Source organism: Phragmites australis, chromosome 4 (genome assembly GCF_958298935.1).
Source record: "Phragmites australis chromosome 4, lpPhrAust1.1, whole genome shotgun sequence".
NCBI lineage: Eukaryota > Viridiplantae > Streptophyta > Magnoliopsida > Poales > Poaceae > Phragmites > Phragmites australis.
The window spans coordinates 4100556-4122546 of NC_084924.1; the positions used below are offsets into that span (position 1 = coordinate 4100556).

General features: G+C 45.4%; 2 protein-coding genes across 2 annotated transcripts; both read left to right on the forward strand.

The window, feature by feature from the left end:
- Positions 1-1848, forward strand: LOC133914092 (uncharacterized). The gene is made up of 2 exons (XM_062357244.1): positions 1-172; positions 659-1848. The coding sequence occupies exon 2, from the start codon at positions 690-692 to the stop codon at positions 1761-1763; it is 1074 nt and encodes a 357-aa protein (XP_062213228.1). The 5' UTR covers positions 1-172; positions 659-689; the 3' UTR covers positions 1764-1848.
- Positions 1849-11834: 9986 nt separating this feature from the next.
- On the forward strand, positions 11835-13734 carry LOC133914093 (patatin-like protein 3). Its single transcript, XM_062357245.1, has 3 exons — positions 11835-13005; positions 13109-13171; positions 13308-13734. The coding sequence occupies exons 1-3, from the start codon at positions 12025-12027 to the stop codon at positions 13614-13616; spliced, it is 1353 nt and encodes a 450-aa protein (XP_062213229.1). The 5' UTR covers positions 11835-12024; the 3' UTR covers positions 13617-13734.
- Positions 13735-21991: the final 8257 nt, after the last annotated feature.

Sequence of the window (21991 nt, forward strand, 5' to 3'; positions counted from 1 at the left end):
CGCGCACGCGAATAAGTTCTCGCCGCCGCCTCACTCGCCGCCCGCCCTTCGTCTGCGAGTGGTAGAGACGGAGTCCGAGGTGCTCTCTGCCCTCCTCGCCTTCTCCGCCGCCCTGATCGATGCCGTAGTGCTTCTTGGTGCCCCGTCCACTTCTCCGCCGCCTCCCCCGAAGGTCTCTCTCTCTCGTGGCAAGTCCGCTCCGATGAAATGATCTGTCGCCACAAACTGTGTGTCGCTTGCCACAACTAGGGGTGTTAGTCATCCTGACAGGCCCTTTGATTTGTGCTAGAATTGTGTGCCAGGCTAGGTTCCAGATCTGTGCTGAAATAGAGAACAATACATGTTAAGTTGAGGGCTAAGTTTTTTTTAATGAAATTGTGCGCTTCTCTAAATCTTTGATGATACTCTCTCTAGTCATGCATAATGAACAGAGAAGGTTCGTTCGTTGCTGTTAGTGATAGTTGGCCAAGACGTACAAAATAAATCCTCCATCAGAGGGGGGGGGGGGGATCCAGATTTCTCAGCCTCCTCCATTGAATATCTACTTCTCCTCTTTTTGAGTGTCAGTCAGGGTACCAACGAAGAGAAAATTAATTTAGGTCGCTCATTCGTTTTGTTGAATTGTGGAATGATTCTCTTTCCTTGCTTGGACCTTCAGGTTAAGGAAGCGTGAACTACTACCGCTGAAGATGAGCTGCCAGAAGTTGAGCCGTCAGTCTCTGCATTTGGTGTTGAGCGAGGGGCGCTGCTTGTACTCGCTGAGGCACATGGACGTATCGAAGCTCTTCTACCCATCAACGGCAGAAGCACTGGAAGCAGAGGCTAAAGCTAAGATGAAGAAGAATGGCATCAATAAAATAGGGAGCATCGGCCGTTTGCCTAAACCGAGCATACACTACCAACCATACACGGCGCCTGTGTCTAATCCCTACAGTTCGATTAGTGCGTTCGCTCTCGTTGGCGAGAGCAAGAACAAGATCCTCTGCTCGGACGCGGCAGGCAACACCAGCATCTACAACACCGAGTTGCGCTCCTTGATTGCCATGCCCGAGCTGAATTCGCCCAAGGGACCTAATTATGTGGCTGTCTCCATGCCGGGTGCCGCTGCCCACGCCAAGTCTGACTTTGACAATCACACAGACAGCCTGTACATCATGGATATGAACCCTGCCAGATCGTGCTGTTTCGAGGTGCTTGCCTATGACCCTGTGGGGAACTGGTGTTGGGGTCCACTCCCGGAGCCGCCATTCTTCGAGGACCCAGAGTATGAGGCCCCCCTTAAGGCTCGCTTCACGGTGGTCGACGGCACCAGAATATGTGTGTCAACCACCACGGCGACCTACTCCTTCGACACGGTGACCTGTGAGTGGAACAAGGTGGGTGATTGGGTGCTGCCCTTCAAAGCTGAGTATGTCCCTGAGCTGGGCCTCTGGCTTGGCTTATCAGATCGCGGCCCCTATGACTTGTGCACGTTGGACAACCTCTCCACTGCCGTGGACTCTTCTCCGCCGACGGTGCAGCATGTCGGGAAGGAATTTGAACTGCCAGAGAGCTGGTCGCAGATAACGCGTGCCTTGGTGAACCTTGGCTCACGGAGGTTTTGCATTGCCAATGGCTTCGTTATTGACAATGACCAGGACGAGTATGAGTTTAACCCGGTGACTGTCTTCACCGGTGTGGAGGTGTTGCCCAGTGAAGGGGTGCTCCGCATGATCAAGCACAAGTCCAAATGTTTCATCACTCTCATCAGGTTCGTGCTCTGAGGTCATCGATCCTCATTGTAGTTTTAGAGACCAAATTGGATTGTATTCCTGGAAAACCAAGCTAAAAAATCAAGCTGGTGTTGAGGTCCGTCGAACACACAGCTTCTACGGATTATATTCCTGGAAATAGAGAGGAACACCAGATCGAAAGGCACTACAATATGGCCCCGGCCAGCGGCTGCTGCGGTGCGTCTTCGGTGGCATGCTGCGGCTGTGCGGGTGCGGTGCTAGACCACAAGCTCGAACTGAAAAGCTTAGCAACCATAACGATGAGCACACGAGATTTCAAAGCCTCACAAGATAGCGTCACCTTACACGAATCATACAAACTCGAGAAGTATCTCACGTGTTCGTCAACACGCTCCGATAGCAGCGGCAGGTCGTCCGGCACGGGCAGGTCGTCGTGCGCCCGCTGCCCCAGCACCCACCGGCCGAGCGTGTCGCGCGCGAGCCCCTTGTTCGCCGGCTCGTAACACCACGAAGGGTTGCGCACCCACCGGCTGGAGGTCTTGTTCACCAGCGCCACGTCCCGGCGCGCACTGCCCCGGAACGCGCCGGCGGCGCTCTCGCAGCCGAGCAGGTGCAGGCACATCTCCAGGTTGTGGAACCCCAGCAAGTCGTACGCGTGCTTCAGGAACGGGGACTGGTCACGTCGAGCTCGAGCTCGTGGCCGGCGACGTGCACGTACGCACAAAATTTCAGCATATACAAAATTGCATGCATTATAGCTGTTGCAAATATAGCCGTTAAAAATATATATACTAAAAAAAATATAGCCGTTGCAAATATAGTTGTTGTAAATATAGCCGTTAAAAATATAGCTATTGCAAATATAGCCGTTGATAATATAGCCAGTCTAAATATAGCCGTTGGATATATTTTTAGTAACATGATATTAATCAAATATATGTGAGTGTAATTTAGGAGTAATATTTTAAGAGACGATTGATATATTCATTCTACCAGGTGCATGTTATACTGTTATTGAATGGATCCAGAGTCTAAAGTACAGACTATTTCACAGGATTTTCTTCAGGAGGATTGTGAACCCTAGTCGCACCAACCGTTTCCCAAACCATCAAACAGTACTGCAGTTTTGGCAGCCTATAGCTCAATGATCACATCTCTCTCTTTCTCTCTCTTCTACATATATACCCTCTTCAGCTTTGAGTTGCAACAAGTAGTCATCATTCATTTTTTAAAATATTAGATGGATATCATTGCAAAGATGTTTTTATTGGAAAATACCATCGGCTGTGAGGATAACATGTGGGCCCTGGGACCACATGTCATAGAGACACCGATGGTATTTTTCAACTTAGGTGATTTTTGCAATGTTATTTTCCAATTTTGCCTTCGTTTTTTTCCCAAAAGGACGGCAAGAGCATTGCCGATATTTTCATAGAAGAAGAGAATTGAATCAGTTTATAAGAGAAACTGGATCTGAAAACCTCATAATTATACGGTTTAAAAGAAAACCGGCAAAACAACCCCAAGACGACAATACGACCTTAAATCAACAAACGACACTCATACCAAATGGCACAACTAGACAACAGACAGGTCAATCCCAACTCAACTCACGCGCTAACCAACTAAACAACTATCACCCACACACGGTCGGCAAAGCCCTACTCCCATGTCATACCCTCTGTCACATAAGTCAGCAATGTGTCACTTTGAAGGAGCACACAATAGACCAAATCATTGTCGAGGACAGAGGGGCAAACTTACAGAAGAGGCCGGCGAAAATGACCTCGAACAGCTCAACGACGCTTACAACACACGGCGCAACTAACAAACAGCCGTGCCCAACCTAACTCAACTCGTGCACCAAACCAACAACCTGAGCAACAAGCCGGTGGAGCCCCACATACACCAGCAGCAGCTTGGTTGGTGGAGCCCAGCTCCTACACCGAACCAAAACCCTAGATAGTCAGCGGGCGCGACGCTTCGGAGGAGTGCGCATTAGACATCCACTGTAAAAGGGAACGCCACATGAAATGGAAACACCGTCGCGCCGAGTGGAGGCGTAGGGGCCAACCAACAAAAGAACTGGAGACTCCATCCAGAGCAAGAGGGCCTCCGGAAATGACGCCTTCAGGAAGGTAGCAATGTCAACGCCACCGTCGCTCGACCAGAAACCGGGCAAGGGTTTTCACCCAGGGAAGCCCTCAGGGTGGGAGAGACATCACAATGTCACATCCAAGGAGGAAATGGCGCCTGTCGGAGGATAAACTCCTCAAGCGGGGACCCTAGGGAACCCCCTTTGAGATTCGACCAGGGGGATGATTCTGAATCTACCTCGTACGTGAATTTAATGCGAGTATATAAGATGTAGGCGGGACGGATGATCAATTGCTAGTGGGAGTAAATGCTCGAGGGATTTTAGACAGGTTCGGACCGCACAGAGCGTAATACCCTACTCTTGTGTGTACGCTATTAATGCCCTGAGAATGCCTCTCTGTGGATCTCTTGTGTTACAAGATTTTCTGTCTAAGTCTAGAGCTTCGGTCTTCAAGTGCCGATCTCTCTGAGCTTCTATTCATCAGGCTTCAGACTTGTGCGTAGTGTGCTTGGCTTGTTCAGGTGTCTCCAACTTCTAAGACTTGTTAGCTTCGATCCTCTTCTCCGGGGTGCACCCCCCTCTTATACTGCTGGGGAGGCTTGGCATGCCCAGAAAGGAGGGCACGAGTTCCCATGAGCCATAAATAGAAAACAACCATCATGGGGCTACAGTTTGATGTTACAGGGGGTTAAAAATCCGCCCTCGGCCGGTCTTGTCCCTCGTTACGCCAATTTTTAGCCGATGCAGTGGGGGGCCCATTGGGCAGCAGCCGAACGACCCCGCGTGCCCGCTCGGTCAGAGCTGGTCTTATACAGCAGGGGGCAAGCGATATGCCTCGAGCCCAGTGACGATATCTTCAAGCCGTTCCCCTCATGGGCCCTATAGGGTGACGTGCGATGGGACCCATCGCATTAAATATCCTCACGCCCCTACCAGGCGTTGGCAGGGGCTGGCGCACTCAGTACGGCAAGCGTGGGGGGGAGTAGTTGGAAGTGACAGGTCGCACTCCCTCTTAAATGCAGCATCGGGCCTTCCACCGATTGACACATCACCGTAGAGCCCTTGTGAGGTCCACCGGCAAGGGGCTTCTCAGATCCTCGGGGAACTACGGGTGCTCGGAGGCCACTGTTCATGGCTTCTCTACATTTTGTTTTCTTCTTAGCTCAAAATCTTTTTCTGGGGGATTCTTTTTCCTTCAGATTCCTACACTTCAACAATATTACTTTTCACGTTCCTTTCAATAACAGATTTTCAATATTTTATTATTTCCACGTAACTACCACGATACATACAATACAACTGCAATACATGACACGTATATATTATACATGTATTTTATACGTAAATGATCTTTAATTCACGTAATACACGCATAGTACTAGTACCAAGAGCTCTAGGTCATATAGCATTCGCGTACACGAATTATTGTGTTGGCAGTGTAGTAGAACCCATAAAAAGGTTAATGTATAGAGTTGATATTAAATCACAAAGATCTCAACAGCTATTACTGGAGCACAACAATGTTCAAATCATCCTTGGATCCACCACAAGTCCGCAACATGGCGGGCAATGCACGCATACAGGGCCAATCTATCACACATACAGCACAGGGGACCACCGGACAATCGCACAATGATATGGAGTAAGGAACTGATAAAACAAAATTGATACACATGTAAAATGCGTTAGGGCTTGAGATTCCCAGAATCGCGAGCTTACTATTTATGAGACATGTTAGAAACTGTGGACAGTATGAACTGCAGGCACTTCACAGATATACAGATTAACTTCTCCTCACTTGAACACATGTCAGAGCTGGCTACAAATTTCATGTGTGTGTAGAAGAAATTTTAAAAGGAGATATGCTTTTGCTTTCACTTAGCCGGTAAAGCTAACTTTGTATTTGGTGCAAGTCTCACATAAACCTAACTGCTAGGAGGGCAGACAACATTCTTACAAGATTATGCTACATATCTTCACTAGAATATTCTCTGCAGGATTTCACTCTTTCTAAAGCATGTTTTCTTGTATCCTTAGTCTCAGTAAGGGAGGTACCTAAAAGAAGTTTAGTATCTCAGACTCAGATCATCAAGATATCAAGATTCATGTGGCACATTCCACAGCATAGCAAGAGATATAAAGGGCCCGGAGGCCAAGTTTCCACTCTTCATGACATGAGAGCACCGTCGCGCGATTCTGATGCACATTTTACATAAGATACTCCTATGCAGTCAGCTTTTCTCTATGCCGTGCCCAGGTGACAAGGTATAAACCAGAGATTATTAGAAGCCCTCCAATAATACTGCAAACAAACAACACAGATTATACATCAGAGTTCAGATCAAAAGAAATGAGAAACGTGAATTGCTAGAAGCCTATATAAAAAAATTGTAGTTCACTGATCAATGTTAGAATAAGAGTAGGACATCAATATACAACATATTATGGTATTAAGAGCAGATGCCATGACTCCCTGGAATAAGGGAAGAAAATTCGAGTTTGAGTAGAAAAAACGTGCATCAACTACTTATTTTATGGCCAACATAGACTAGTGCAAAGTGCAAACAAATTCGCCACCATTACACAGCATAGATGCAGAATCTCAATTCATAGTCCCATACATGGGATCCTACTCAATACACTGCATCAGTAGTTCAGTACCAAGTACCAACAGATGAAGACCCAATGTTCAGTACCCATACAAAAGAATATATAGCATTAGTAAACAACATACAGATAAACAAATCACTCCCAGACCCGGACGAGAGAATCTACGAGAGATAGGGCTGTTCTGGTCTAGCAAGGATCAAGATGCCTGATCCCTTCACTATTCACAGGAGGAGGTCAGGCCATGGCGACCACACATAGGATACCATGGGACAGCGCGGCGTGGGCGCATATTGTCACGTTGACACGACGCCGAGCATTCAGCTTATACTAGTGGGATCGGCCGTACGGCCATGCATCCACCCACTGGCGCGGCCGCGCGAGACGGCGAGGCCGCGATGCGGAGTTATGCGGTGGCAGCGCGGCGCCCGCCGACGCGTCCGGATCCGACGACGGCCCCGGCAGGCGATGTCCCCGCCCGCCCCGGCACGCATCCGTCCCACCCGTACGTACGCAGCGCACGGAGCGAGGGCATCCCCGACCTCGATCGCATCTCCCCCCCCCCCCCCCCCCTCCACGTACGCGCACGCATTGTCGGGGGACCGGCGATTAGATCGATCGGCAGCAACTGCATGTAACGCTCGGTAAGCGGTGGATTCAGGATTTTTTCTAAGGGTACGTATTTAAGTTTTTTAAGATCAGAAATTCAATAAAAGAATATAAAATTTGATAATTCGGTATAAATCGTAAATTCAACAATAAATTTTAAATTTGTAAAACCACAATATAAATAGCTCAAACATAACATAAGATCTTATATAAGTGGAAGATTACGGGTCCATTTGGTTCATATACTAACTTTGCCACTATTTATCATAATTTTTTGCCACACTCGTCTCAGGTTAGTCGATCAAAATATTTGCCACACTTTAGTAAGACTAAGAGAATCTTGAGTCACTAACGTGTAGGACCATAGCAACAGGAAGAGAATCTTGCCACAATTATGGTTACGAACAGATGCCTAAGATGATTAAACATGACTAACCTTAGACGTGGCAAACCTTAACAAGGTCTGGCTATGAACCAAACATGCTATAGAGAAGATATCTCGCTTTGCGCTTTCTCAAACAGACCAAATAGGTCAAATATCATTACGATACTATTCTAGATTCTTCACTTTGCGCTTCCTCATAGTCATGAAAAACTCGATTATGTCATCCTCAATTACCTTGGAGAAGATATCTCACTCGATATATGTGACTAAACAATCATTCAACAACTCATCACCCATTCTATTTCTCAACTTATCCTTCACTAAACTCAATGCCGAAAATACTCTTTCAACACTTGCCATCGCCATCGGTATGATCAATATCAATTTAAGAAACAAGTATACCAACTTATACACAACATGCCTATTCATTTCAACAAACCTAATAGAGAGCTCACTAAGATTATTTAGGCCTTTAAATCTATCATCTCTCCTCATATCATCAATAAAGTTATCAAGTTGAAGTTCAAGTCTTATCAATTCCACACTTGAAAAGTCCTTGGAATAAAACTTAGCAAGCCTAAAGACTTTATGTGCATCATAAGAATCAAAAGAATTGAAGAGATTCAAGACCGACATGCAAATAAGCAACTCCATATTTACCTCATCAAACCAATTGTCAAGCTCTTTCCGAATTTGATCAATGACACCAATATACATTTCTCTTCTATAATGATCATCAATTGTTTGAGTCGGATAAAACCGTGGGGATCTTGCATGAGGCATATATCTGCCATCCAATGTAGGAATATTAATGCCATGTTTAATGCAAAATGATGTAACCTTTCCTTCAAAGAATTCTTTCCACCTATAAGATCTTATTTGTTACAGTCTTTCCTTCACCAAAGTTACAAGTGATATTGTATTAACAATATCTTGGTACTTCTTTCGTAAATATTGAGATAACTCATTTGTGTATCCAATAACGATAAGCATCAAGTGTGCATTGAAAATAAACTCAAATGACTCCAACACATGGACCATAGCATGTATGTTCGGCTAATCATCCCTTTGTTTGGGATCCTTTTAAAGAGTTATAAGTACTTCTTGATTTGTAAAATACATATCAATAATGTGCAATAGTTTTATAATGAGAACCCCACCGAGTGTCACCGGGCTTAGTTATCACTATCTCTTGGTTTAATCTACTCACACTGTCTATTTCACCCAACTCAAGTGCAGTCTTAAGTTTTTGAACTCTAACATCTTGAAGCATATCATGACGCTTACAAGAAACTCCAATAATATTTAGCAAGCGAGAAAATTGTCCAAAGAAAGTTGCACAACCAACATTTCTCTTAGCAACAACAACAAGAATCAATTGGAGTTGATGTGCAAAACAGTTAATGTAATAAATAGAATGAGACTCTTTCATGATCAATATTTTCAGCCTATTAATCTCTTCTTTCATGTTACTTGCCCCATCATATTCTTTGCCCATGAATTTGAGTAAGAGTCAAGTTGTGACCAACAAGTAAAGATTGAATTATTGTCTTAAGTGACAAAGAACTAGTGTTGACTACATAAACTACTCCAAAAAACCTCTCACACACCCTTCTAAGTTTATCAACATAACGCAAGCAAAGGGCTAGTTATTCTTTATGTGATATATCACTAGACTCATCAGCTAGAATTGCATAGTGGTCGTCACCAAGTTCTTCAATTATGTGTCTAGTGGTTTTCTAGCATAACATTTAATAATTTGCTTTTGTATCTTAGGAGAAGTCAAAATGCAATTTTTTGAAGCATTTTTCAGAACAACCTTATTAACCTCTCCATTATTTCCTGCAAGTCAATCCAAAAGTTCAAAGAAGTTTACTTTATTGCTAAATTCCTCACTTTTATCATGTCCACAGCATGACAAACCTTGACGCAAAAGAAACCTCAAACATCTAAATGAATAGGTCAAACTAACCTTGTGGAGACTTAGATCATGTTGTGACACCTCCAAAATAACATCATTAATTGGTTTACCTTGAACAAATAAATCATATCTCTCTTGCGTAACTTTGTGAGCACTATCTATACCTCTCACATGTTCGTTAAGTACATAACTACCTACGTTTCAATTTCTCCAACCACTCTTAACAAATTTACTGCATCCCTTGCCAAACAAATAACATACTATGTAAAATACTGCATCCTTCTCAATACTATATTCAAGCCAAGGATATTTGTGGAACCAAATAATACTAAAGCAATGATCTTTACCGTATATGTTCTTGGTTGGGTAATCATGGGAAAAGGTTGGCATAGACCTTTTAGAATATATCCTCTCCGAATCGTATTTTGATCATTGGCATTATAGCTTGCAAAATGCACTCTTAAGCCCGGATCATGTTCGATATGATCAACATCACAAATTGGAGGAGGTTCTTATTCTTGAGGTCACTCTTCAGCCACAACCGGAATCAGAACAAGATGTGGTTGTTCTTGAGATTGCTTTTCAGCCACAGTCGGAACTAGAGATGGTTCTTGTTCTTGAGTTTGAGCATGCTTTTCAGCCGCAATCTTCTTTGCCTTTGCTTCATATTTCCGGAAAAGTAAAGCAATATCTCCCTGCCTCTTCATCTCTCAATGACGGAATGACTTGACCACTATGTGGTTAATTAGAAGACTAGAAGCCTAAAGTTCCAATAAAAAAATCAAGGCAAGTAGCGAACAGGACCTTGCAATATGCAACATACAAACCTTATGTAGTGATGTCAAGATCGTAAGCTGATAGCGGTGTCCAGATTGTCGGCTCTACTGATCGCGTGATCCTCGTTGGCGGCTTTGCTCACTTGCCACGCGCCGGCAGACTAGAGGACAACGTCAATATACGGGGCAACCTGCTGAGCTTGCGGCCACGCCGATGGGAGGCGGGCGACAGCCAGTGCGGCGAGTGCAAGAATGTGAGGAACCAAGGAGGCGAGTCGGCAAGGAATACCAAAACGTGCGGCCGTGGGTGTGACTGCGAGCACAGGAGGAGCTATGACCCCATGACAGTCGACGCCAGCCCAGCACCAGTGGGTTTTAAATGGTTTTTTTGACAACCGAGCTAATTACTAATCGGACTTTGGGCTTGACCAGGGCAGTCCTAGGCCTACTAGGACTACCCTGTGGGTCCACCCCTGCGCTCGATCAGTAGTGGATCAGCACGCGTGACAACAAGGCGAAAGACGATCGTGGAGTAGGAACTAATCTGTTGCAGCTAGGTAGGTGGATTTCTCTTTCACGTGTGATCGCGTGCGCCTGAAGTCATGGACGACGGGCTTGTCACGACATGCGGGCTATCGGGGCGCGCGGGCAGAGGCAGGCCCAATGTACTTTTTTTTGACAAAAGTTTGTGCTAGAATTTTTGTTCAAAAATTTTGTGTTGAAAATTTTTGTTCAAAAAAGATTGTGCTAAAAATTTTGTTCATAAAAGTTTGTACTGGAATTTTATTCCAAACTTTTCTCATGCAAATTTTTTCTCAAAACTAAGTCAAGATCCACAGAAATTTTTTTCTCGATGACTTTTCCTCTGTAATTTTTTCTCTATAACTTTTTCTAAAAAAAATTCTTAGTAATTTTTTCTTAAAACTTTTCTCGGTAACTTTTTTTTCAAAAATTTTTAGCAGACAAGTTTTTTGAGAAAACTTTCCAAAACAGGAAAGTTACGGGAAGGTAAAACTTTCTAAAAAAGAAGAGTTTTTTTTGTTGTCCGAAAAGTTGCTCCTTCCACTCTCAGCGTGCGCATGAATTAGGCTCGCCCGCTAGGTAGCCGAACCCCATTACCTTTTGTGCACTGGCTGTTCTGGTACGGCTGCGCGCACCATAGCCGGAGGAAAGAACTTATGTTGGATGAGTTTTGTTGAACCAGAGCACTATGCCGGAGGAAAGAACTTATGTTGGATGAGTTTTGTTGAACCAGAGCACTATGCCGGAGGAAAGAAATTATGTTGGATCGGGTTTTATAGAAAGATCTTCATTTATACATGCTATGTATCTCTCTCACTCTTATCACTTATACTGCTAGCCGTTAAAATAGAAAAGATGATATAAATCAAAATTTTGTAAAAAAAAATCTTATAAATTTCCTTCTCATACCGCAACCATTCGACTGACGGACTGAATGGCCGAACGTCCGAGCGTAATTAACCCATTCTCCCGGGAGTCCGTGCACGCCCAACTCCTCTATTGTCTTGCAGCACCGGCGTACACGAACCGCACATCTATACGTACGCATGCGAATTACTCCGGTGCTCCACGGGAAATGCCACCGATTAATTGTTCGTCTGCATTATCATTACGCCACAGTGACTAAGCATCAGTAATTAGGAAACTTACGGCAGTAACAGGAGCTACACGCAACGCTAATTACCGTGGTCGCGCGCCGCGGTGCGCTGAGTCAACGCCACTAGCCCACGCCCGCGCGCCTCGTTCCCGGTCGCCTCTATATAACCTCCCCCCGTGCTGGCAACTGCTGAGTGCTCTCTACGCACGCCCGCGCCGCAGCCCTACGCAAAACCCCGATCGTCTCAGCAGCGAGCGCGAGTGTGCGAGGCGTGGAGATGGAGGCGGCGACGGTGGAGCCGGCCGCGGGCCTGGACGTGGACAAGCTCACCTACGAGATCTTCTCCATCCTCGAGAGCAAGTTCCTGTTCGGCTACGACGGCCCCAAGCTCTTCTCCGCCGGTGGGTCGCCGCAGCTCGGGGACGCGGTGGAGTCGAGGAAGGCGACGCCGGTAAGGACGACGGCGGCGGCAGCGGGGAAGGGGAAGGTTTGTATACTGTCCATCGACGGCGGCGGGCGAGCCGCCGACGGACTGCTGGCCGGCGCGGCGCTGGTGAGGTTGGAGGCGTCGCTGCGGCGGCGCACCGGGGACCAGGAGGCGAGGCTGGCGGACTTCTTCGACGTGGCAGCCGGGTCCGGAGCTGGGGGTGTGCTCGCGGCCATGCTGGTCGCGCGCGGCCCGGACGGGCGGCCGCTCTTCTCCGCGGAGGACGCGCTCGCGTTCCTGCTGCGCAGCCTCCGGCGCGGGTGGTCGGGTTGCAGCGACGGGGGCGGGCTCGGCAGCCTGCGGGCTCTGTTCCGCTGCCCGGGCGCCGCGTTCCGGAAGCTGTTCGGCGACCTGACGCTGCGGGACACGGTGCGGCCGGTGCTGGTCCCGTGCTACGACATGGCCACGGCGGGCCTGTTCCTGTTCTCGCGCGCCGACGCCGTCGAGACACCCGCCTACGACTTCCGCCTCCGCGACGTGTGCACCGCCACGTGCGCCGGGTCGGACGGCTCGACCGCCGTGGTGGAGGTGCGCTCGTCCGACGGCTCCACCCGCATCGCGGCGGTCGGCGGCGGCGTCGCGCTCGGCAACCCCACGGCGGCCGCCATCACGCACGTGCTCAACAACAAGCGCGAGTTCCCCCTCGCCGCGGGCGTCGAGGACCTGCTCGTCGTCTCCATCGGCAGCGGCGAGGGCGAGCAGCGGCCCGCCGGGGGCGGCGCCTCCCCGTCCGAGATCGTCAGGATCGCCGCCGAGGGCGTCGCCGACATGGTACGAAACACACGTGAAACACGCACGTTAGCCTTAGTGGTCCATTAATCTGGCATCTTGTTCTCTGCGCCCGCGCTAAAGCCTCTCTCGCATCTGACGCCAGGTGGATCAGGCCGTGGCCATGGCGTTCGGACATAATAGGACAAGCAATTACATCCGGATACAGGTCAGTGTTACCATGGCCAGTGCAGTGTCACTGTCCTCTACTTTCACAGTACACTAGTAGGGAGAGAGTTGAGACGTTTGCGAGGCTTGGATTGGACGCGACGCACGTTTAACTTTTGCTGCTGATGTATGTGCAGGCGACGGGGACGCCGCGAGCGAGCCGGGGCGCGGCGAAGGGTGGCCGCGTGGCGGAGGAGATGCTGGCGCAGAAGAGCGTGGAGTCGGTGCTGTTCCGCGGGAAGAAGCTGGTGGAGCAGACCAACGCCGAGAAGCTGGAGCGGCTCGCGCACGAGCTCGTCAAGGAGCGCGACCGCCGCAGGACCAAACCGATCGCCCCCGCTGTCGTCAAGCAGCAGCCGTCGACCCCCGCGGCCGGCGGCCGCCCCCCTTCAACGGCGTCGTCGTACTCGAACCTCGCCAGGCACATGCTCGCCAGCATCATGTAGACCACAAGTACGGGCCAAGTGAAATTGCCGGATGTTGTTCTAGCCAATTGATTTTGTGTCATGGCATCATGTAGACCACAAGTACAGGCCAAGTGAAATATGTCAGATGTTGTTCTCATCAGGCCAATTGATTTTTTTGCCACCGTCAAGAACATCAAGCATATAACAACGTTCGTGAACTATACTTGCTTGGGATCAAATAGCAGGACTTTCCCAAGATTTAGCAGTCTCGCCTTAAAAAAAGGGGATATTAGCAGTCACGCTGATCCCAAATATACCGTACTCCATCGAACCTTTTCGCTGGTTGCAGCATCTGATCCAGACCTGCTCGTTATGAATGTGCCTGCCGTTTTGGAACTCGGAACCAGTAATGTTTCCACGGTTTCAGGCTTTCAGCTTTCAGACACACTGTTCCTGCTGCTTTGCTCGGAGTTCACACCTGTTTCGAGTCCCAAGTTCTTCAGAACATGCAGAAATGCAACAAAAACCATGAGGTGACCAACAGCTGCATTTGTTTTTTACACCCACATTGTAACGTTGCGGCTGAAGAGAACAAGACTTGAGATAAACTGTCAAGCGTGAAGCAAAAAAAGTCCATGATCACATACAGGAGTAACAAGTCGCTAGTACTATTAAAGCTACTAAACTAAACGTGATGGCAATTAAGCACCAAACACAGGGGAGACAGGGTCTGAGGCAAGCAGACTGGGTTCAGCACTGCAACTCAATTCATTCTTTAACAAGAATCCTAAGGTGATGGCAATTAGGCCACGTTTGGTTCCTAGAAGACAAGCAAGCATATTTGGTTCCTCTGCATGCTTTGTTTGAATTCGGATAAGATAGACCAGGATTTTCTTACTTTTGATTGAACCAAATTGACTCTCCTCTTCTAATAAGATTTGTCTTACTTAACCTTACCAAACAAAATTAGTTGGCAAGAGCAAACGAACCAAACATATCCCAAGTGGCGTTCATGCAACATGAATCCGGCGACGACGCTACGTGGAGGCGTCAACAAGCGCTGAGCTCGGCATCGGTTGTGGCTTGAGATGTCAGAGTGTTTCAGTGTTTTCCCGTGTAGATTTTTAGCTGCTATATATTTTTTAGTGACGACCAGATTACATATAGTGAGCACCACAAAGGCACGAACGCTGCACTCTATCCACACGTCCACAAGAGACCACCCAACTCAACACATGAAAACGCACGACCAAGTTATAGCTGAACTCAACAGGGAGAGTGCATGTTGTGTACTACTATATTTCAATGCATCTTCTCGAAGAAAAAAAAAAGGAAAATATTTTTTAATAAAGAAACTTACATTTTCCCTTTAATTTTCATTTTTTGGGGTTGTCCTTTTGAGTGTTGTGTGGAGTCTGCGGTGATCCTAACTATCCTACTAATGTACATGTTAGGATTAGCTTAAGTAAGTGCATGGGCTACTGTGTATTTTACCCGACAACAGAGATTGTGAACTACTACATCGCCCCTTTTGGGTGAAATAGTCTAACAGCAGTGTTATCTGGATACGAACACAAGTGTCGAAATCCGAGTATTCGACTTGGATTCGGATGTCCGATTCGGAAAAAAAAATAGACATACGAAATACAACTCGAAATCCGATATGAGTATTGGAATCCGATTCGGATTCGAGATGTTCGATTTTAAAAAAAACATGAATGTTGAGATAACACTGTAGCAGCAATTCCGAGAAGCCATCACGTAAACCACACCAAACCATGCTACTGTAGATAGGTAAATAGGCAAGCATAATGAGGTTCAGAGGTTACAACTTACTCCAAAGCTAGCTATTGCTGGCGTGAAGGTAGCAGCTCCAGGCATGCAGTAACCAAACCACTAACCACCACTTGTCAGCACAGCGCCTGAGCCTGGAGGGAATAGAAAAATTAGCACATCACTCTGCTTTCTCCAAAGCTAATTACACTTCTCGCACGCATGCTACTGCAAGACAATAGATTACGGGGTCAGAAACCAGGAATCATGCACCGAATGGCATGAGTTTGGGCACTGCTTAATCACGCTATAGCCTGCCTTGTCTCCTCACGGCAGCTTTGGATTCCGTGCATAGGTGTGTAACTTTACTGTGTAAATCTGCCATGGCTTGTATATGCAAGTAGCTCAAGAATCTCTGCAACCACGGATGGATCCATGCAGCAACTTGCAGTTTAAAGATCTCGATCTAATCCCACTCTCCTACACAGGAAAGATACTCTAATCACCTTTGCAAAGCAACACCAGCACGGGAAGAGGCGTGGTAACCAATTGTGACTAGAAAAAGCCTCATTGTTTTTGTCCAGGAAAATACTCCTTTCGTTTGCAAATGTAAGTCGTTTTAGACTTGTGCATAAGGATTAAGAAAGTAGATCAAATGATTTTATTGTTTTTTATTTATTCTGTATTGAAAAAGATAATTTATTCATTTGTGAGAGTAATAATATTTATTAAATAAGAGTAAGACAGGAACAAAAGAGAAAAAAACGTATAGAAGTTCGAAAACGACTTATATTTAGAGAATAGTTAAGGAGACTAAAACGACCTATATTTACAACCAGAGGAAGTATAGAAGAGAAAACCCGTCTGTAGAATTGATAAGAACCAGCGTCGTCAGTAGAATTGGTAAGAACCGACGTCGAGCAGGCAAGAACAGGACACAACAACGTGCACTGACCAACTGTGCAGCTTCTGAAAAGCCTCATTGTTATTTGGTCCTTCCCGCGGTAGTTAGCAGTTACCAATTTGGCCCTCTCTGCTGTTGTTTACTGTGGATAGCAGAAATTGTTCAGGGATCTAGGATCTTGCATCACATGTTGACTACAGTAGGCTTAGTGTTTTTTCCCCTAACGTTTGCAGCTTTACCATAGACACATTTGTAGCTTTGTTATTCTTTAGGGATTGATATATTTATGCATATATTGACAAATTAGACCTGCGGTGTTTGTCCAGGAATCCTATTCTGCATCGCTCTAACAATTCTATAGAATCCACGAGCTCGTCCAGAACTGTTTACTTCTGGCTATTCTTTGGCTCTTTTGTTGTATTGACCTGCTTTGTATTTTTCAATCAGATATATTGTTCTTATAGTCTTTCAAGGTTACATATTATGTATGTCAGTTGTCAGGCATAAGAGTAGCTCTCGACATTTATTAATATCAAATATCAATGGCGATCCTTTTCTTTTATAATGTCTAGTTGAAGTACATTCAGAGCGAAGCAACAAGCTCTTTTCATCAAACTTGACATATCCAAGGCATTTGATTCGGTTAACTGGTCGTACCTGATTGAGATGCTAAAGGCGATGGGTTTTGGACAGCGTTGGAGAGATTGGATATCTACCTTGCTTCAGACCTCCACCTCCCGAATCATTTTAAATGGGATTCCAGGCCCTCAGTTCAAGCACGCAAGAGGGCTGCGGCAAGGCGATCCATTATCGCCCATGCTGTTCATCTTGGCTATTGAACCCCTCCAAAAGATCATTGCGGAAGCGGCGCGTAGAAACATTCTCAAACCAATTTTGCCCAGAGCAGCGAACCTCCGATGCTCTCTCTACGCGGATGACGCGGCCATTTTCGCCTACCCAGACAGAAATGAGCTGAATGCCTTAAGATTGATTTTGGAAGCCTTTGGTAAATGCTCGGGGTTGGTCACAAATTTGCAAAAAACAGAAATTTACCCTATTTGTTGCAATGATCAGGACCTCAATGCCGCATTGATGGGTTTCCAAGGAAAGGTGGGTCAATTCCCATGCAAATACCTCGGCTTACCACTCCATACTCGACGATTAAAGCGGGTAGACGTTCAACCTCTCATAGACAAAATTGCAAACAAGCTACCAGGATGGCAAGGCAAGCATTTCTCATTGCAGGTCGCAAGGTCTTGGTAAAGACCGTTCTCTCCTCGCAGGTCTCTTTCCACCTTACTGTCCTACCGTTACAAAAATGGATGCAAAAGAAAATCGACCGTATTCGTCGAAGCTTCCTCTGGCAAGGGGAGGAGCCGGACAAGGTCTCGGGAGGACACTGCCTCGCAAATTGGCAGAGTGTTACAAAACCAAAAGAGAAGGGAGGCCTGGGCATCGTTGACTTGGAGAAATTTGCGCGTGCTTTGCGTGTCCGCTGGTTATGGCTAGATTGGCAACAACAAGATCGGCCGTGGAAAGGACTTCCCTTACCGTGTGACCAAACAGATCGTGCGTTGTTTCATGTGTCGACAGAGATAACGATTGGAAATGGGAGGAAAGCGGATTTCTGGCACTCAAGCTGGGTGCAGGGGCAAGCGCCGAAGAACATTGCGCCACTGATTTTTTCAAAATCCTGCAGAAAAAACTTCAGCGTGAGAAGAGGGCTGCAAGACCACCAATGGATATCCTACATCGGTGATATATCTACAGATGAAGAGCTAACTCAAATCACATCTCTGTGGATGTTGATAAACCAGCTGCATCTTTCTGACGAAATAGCGGACCAAATCAAGTGGCGATGGACTGCAAACGGAGAATACACAGCAAGCAGCGCGTATAAGATTCAGTTCCAAGGGATAATGACAAAATACAATATGAAGGCGGTCTGGGAAGCGAAGGTTAAACCAAAATGCAAAACTTTTGCATGGTTAATGTTACAAAAAAAGATCTTAACGGCCGATAAGCTTGCAAAGAGAGGATGGCCTCATGAACAAGCATGCAGGTTATGTGATCAGGAAATGGAAACCGCAACTCATCTATGCAAGGACTGTGTCTACGCTCGCGAGGTTTGGTACCATATCTCAGCCTGGTTACAGTTAAACAATCTACCAAGCTTCTTGCTGTTTCGCACCCCTCGTGGTTGGTGGTGTGCGGCAATGAAGACTTTTGATAAACAATTCCGAGGTTTTTTTAATGGACTGGTACTCCTGTTTTGGTGGAATTTATGGACAGAGAGAAATGCAAGAATCTTCAGAAAATCCAGCCAAACAGCCCAACAGTTAGCGCACAAGATCAAGGATGATTTCGGCGAGATCTCTATGGCCTTGTCCCGGGAGCCAACAACGAGTAGTTTTTTGCTCTCTGTTGTATAGTTGATCCCTTGATCAAACAGAGTGGATGTTCCTTCTCCCACTCTCCTTCTAGGCGCCTCGTAGTTGTGCTTTGCGCCCCCTAATTGTTTCTCTTTTTTCTTGTTTTCCTTTCAATGGGTCTTTTGTACCTCTTTTACTCCTAGTCTAATAAAATCGGCAATCCTCGTTGCCGTCTTTTCTAAAAAAAAAAATACTGATTTCGATACATACCATCCTAACTGCCAAAAATAAATTGATAAATGCCTATAGAAACGCAAACAACAGGATGAAATGCTTCGGTAATGGCATCAAAAAGCTGCAATTTTATCCGAGCTTATCCTTATCCTCTCACGAGTTCCAACGGCGACGAGAAACAACTCGGCGATTTGGTGGCGAATCGGTCGGCGCCCTCGCCTCCGACAGCCTCTCAGGGTCGGAGTTGGAGGGTGGCCCGGCCACCCAGTGTTTAGGTAAGTATTAGAGTAGATTAGTGATTGTAGCTTATATGTTGATAGATTTGGTGGTTTGGTTAGGGTAGGGTAAGGTTTCTGAGACTGTATGGTTGTTGCGTCGCTGATGATGAAGGTGGAGATGTCGGTTCCCTCCTTCGCCGGTGAGGATGCGGCCGCTGGTCGTGCCGCAAAGTCTATGCGTTCAGCGTTTTTAAGCATGTTTGGGACAGGCTACTCGTTGTACTGCTAAAAAGTGAAGTTCCCTCGCAGGTGGTGAGAACGACTTCTGGCTTCTTCCTCAGTGCGGTGCTTTGTCCGGTTCCAATGAGGTGTTACCATGACTGTTTGGTTCGATCGGAGGAGAAGCACAAGATGAGGACCTCTGAGGGGTTGTGTTGTAATTCTGATGTTATGCAGGGGCTCCTTTGTAAACAGGGGTTTGTAATCTTCATGCTACCTCAATGAAATACGGACCTGTTCCTCTAAAAAAAAAGTAATGGCATCCAAAACAAATACACGAGCTACGGAATTTAATTTGCTGCATCAATTGAATAGAAAATGATTGCTTACTTGACACGAACACGAGTGATTTGGTGGCCCGTGGCCATAAGTACCAGGACCGTGCATCGGCTGTGGCTGTTCTCCAGCACTGTGTAACGGACTTCCATTCAGTTGAGGGCACTGGAAGCTTTCAGAACAAGTGCTGCTCACCTGCAAGAAACCATCAGTGACCGCGCAGAGGGCACGGGGCGTGCCGATTGTTGAGATCTTGCATGCGTCGATTTCATTTGTTTTGATGAAAGAAAGGGTCTTAAAAAGGGGGAAATATTGCTTTATTAGAAAAGAATAGCTTTGACAAAGTATTATATATGTGATACTTTGTCAACTGTTTTAGCAGTAACCTATCTTGACCCAAAGATTTTTGTTGATCCATAAGCAGGGATCTTATCGAGCCCATACTTGTTCAACTTGGAGAACTTTAGGTGGTATTAGGAAATATACAGACAAAGGCGTTTCAGTTGGACAAACAGTAGCCTTTTATAACTATGGGAGACAGAATAGGTTAGATTCTCCATTTACCTTTTCATAGGTGCTCATGCAGATTGAAGGTTGCAGACTTGCACTGGAAATTTCCTGCAGTCTCTATACCTTAAATCCTTCAACAGAAGAAAAGGGAAAGTTGGAAGTAGATCCATTACAAAAAAAAAGTTGGGAGTAGATATGTAAAATGCAGATTCCATGCTATACACATAGGCGGATTCAGTGAGTAGTCCAGGTGGGTCAGGGACTACTCGGGGATCTGGCTCATTTTTTGCAAGTATGTGTAGGGGCCAGAGAATATGAGACTGTGACCATAGAGCACAGCTACTTAGTCAGTATAGATGTTTGAGATTTAATGTTGCAATACTGTGAGTGTAAATTGATCTTATAATCTTGTACGTTCAATGTTGATTACAATTTTCAAATTTGCAATACCGTGAGTTTCAATTTATCCGGTATATATAGTTAATGATTATTATAGAAATGAATGTATCTTGTTGTCATTGATAAAATTTAGCAAGAGTTTAACAACAAGTTACTAATTGATTTATCCTTGCCTAGAAAATTAAGTACTAGCTTTGATCTTTGTCTAGAAAAAGAAAAAGAGAGATGAAAGCGAAGTGTTTGTAGCACTAGCTAGCAACTAGAGCAGATGCATTGCACGATAGAATACTAGTTGTTGTTGTCGGGATTGATCGATCTTGTTAGTTATTTCAATATTTGTTTGACAGATATCGATGTTATTATTTTTCTTTATTATTCAGATTGCTCACACCATACTTAATTAGTAGAATTTTAGAAATTAGATTGTGTGGTTTATTCCAAACTTTGAACCATTATATAGCTTAATCACATTTATTGAGCTGGATATTTTCTCCAAAATAAGTGAGGATAACATAATTGAGATTTCCATGACCATGAGAAAGCGTAAAGTGAAGAATCTAAATTAGTATTGTAATCTCCTATTTATGTAAGACCTTATTTCATATGTGAACAATTTATATTGTAATTTTTGCAAAATTTAAACTTATTTGTTGAATTTACGATATTACGATATATTTTCAATACATTTGTATTATACTTTTAGAAATTTTTTATTTATATATTGATTTAACAGTGTTATAAAAAGTTAGAGTGCCTACCGAACTCAAAAATTTTAGCTCCGCCATTGGCTATGCATAACTTTGTGAGGAACAAACCGTACACAGCCTTCTTTTACACTTAAAATTTACTTTTCAAAGGTGAGGATGAATTACATTCAGTGACAGGATGGCTTTGAAAACCATCATAAGATGATAAAAGCATTCCCTTCAAAAAGATTAATTCTTAAAAAAGCAGCACATCAATGGTCACAAACCTAGTGCCCTATCAGTACCAAGAATACCTTACAGTGAAGCATACATGAAGCAGAACACATCAGCATAATATCGAAGTATCAAACTGAATCCAACACATGAGATTTGCATAAATTACAATAAGAACATAAAAAAATTTATGAAATCTGGTTGCGGAAATACTTCTCCCAGAAATGTGCATTTAGTCACATTTAATCTATCGCGTAACCGGGCGGCATCTGATATCATTGCTAGGGTAGAAGGCATTATAATTTCATAAATAAGCTCCAAGGAATACCTACATCTGGCAGTTTGAAGATATGGCGATCCACTGTTACAGGGACCTATCGAAGCAGAAAATGATAGCCTTTTTGTGATGCTGACAAACAATTGTCGCAGAATTATACCATATATGCAGTATTTTGTCCACAATGATCCGGCTTTCTTGAAGTGCTAAGAAACATTTGAATTGTGCACAATTTTTTCAAGCATAGTTTGT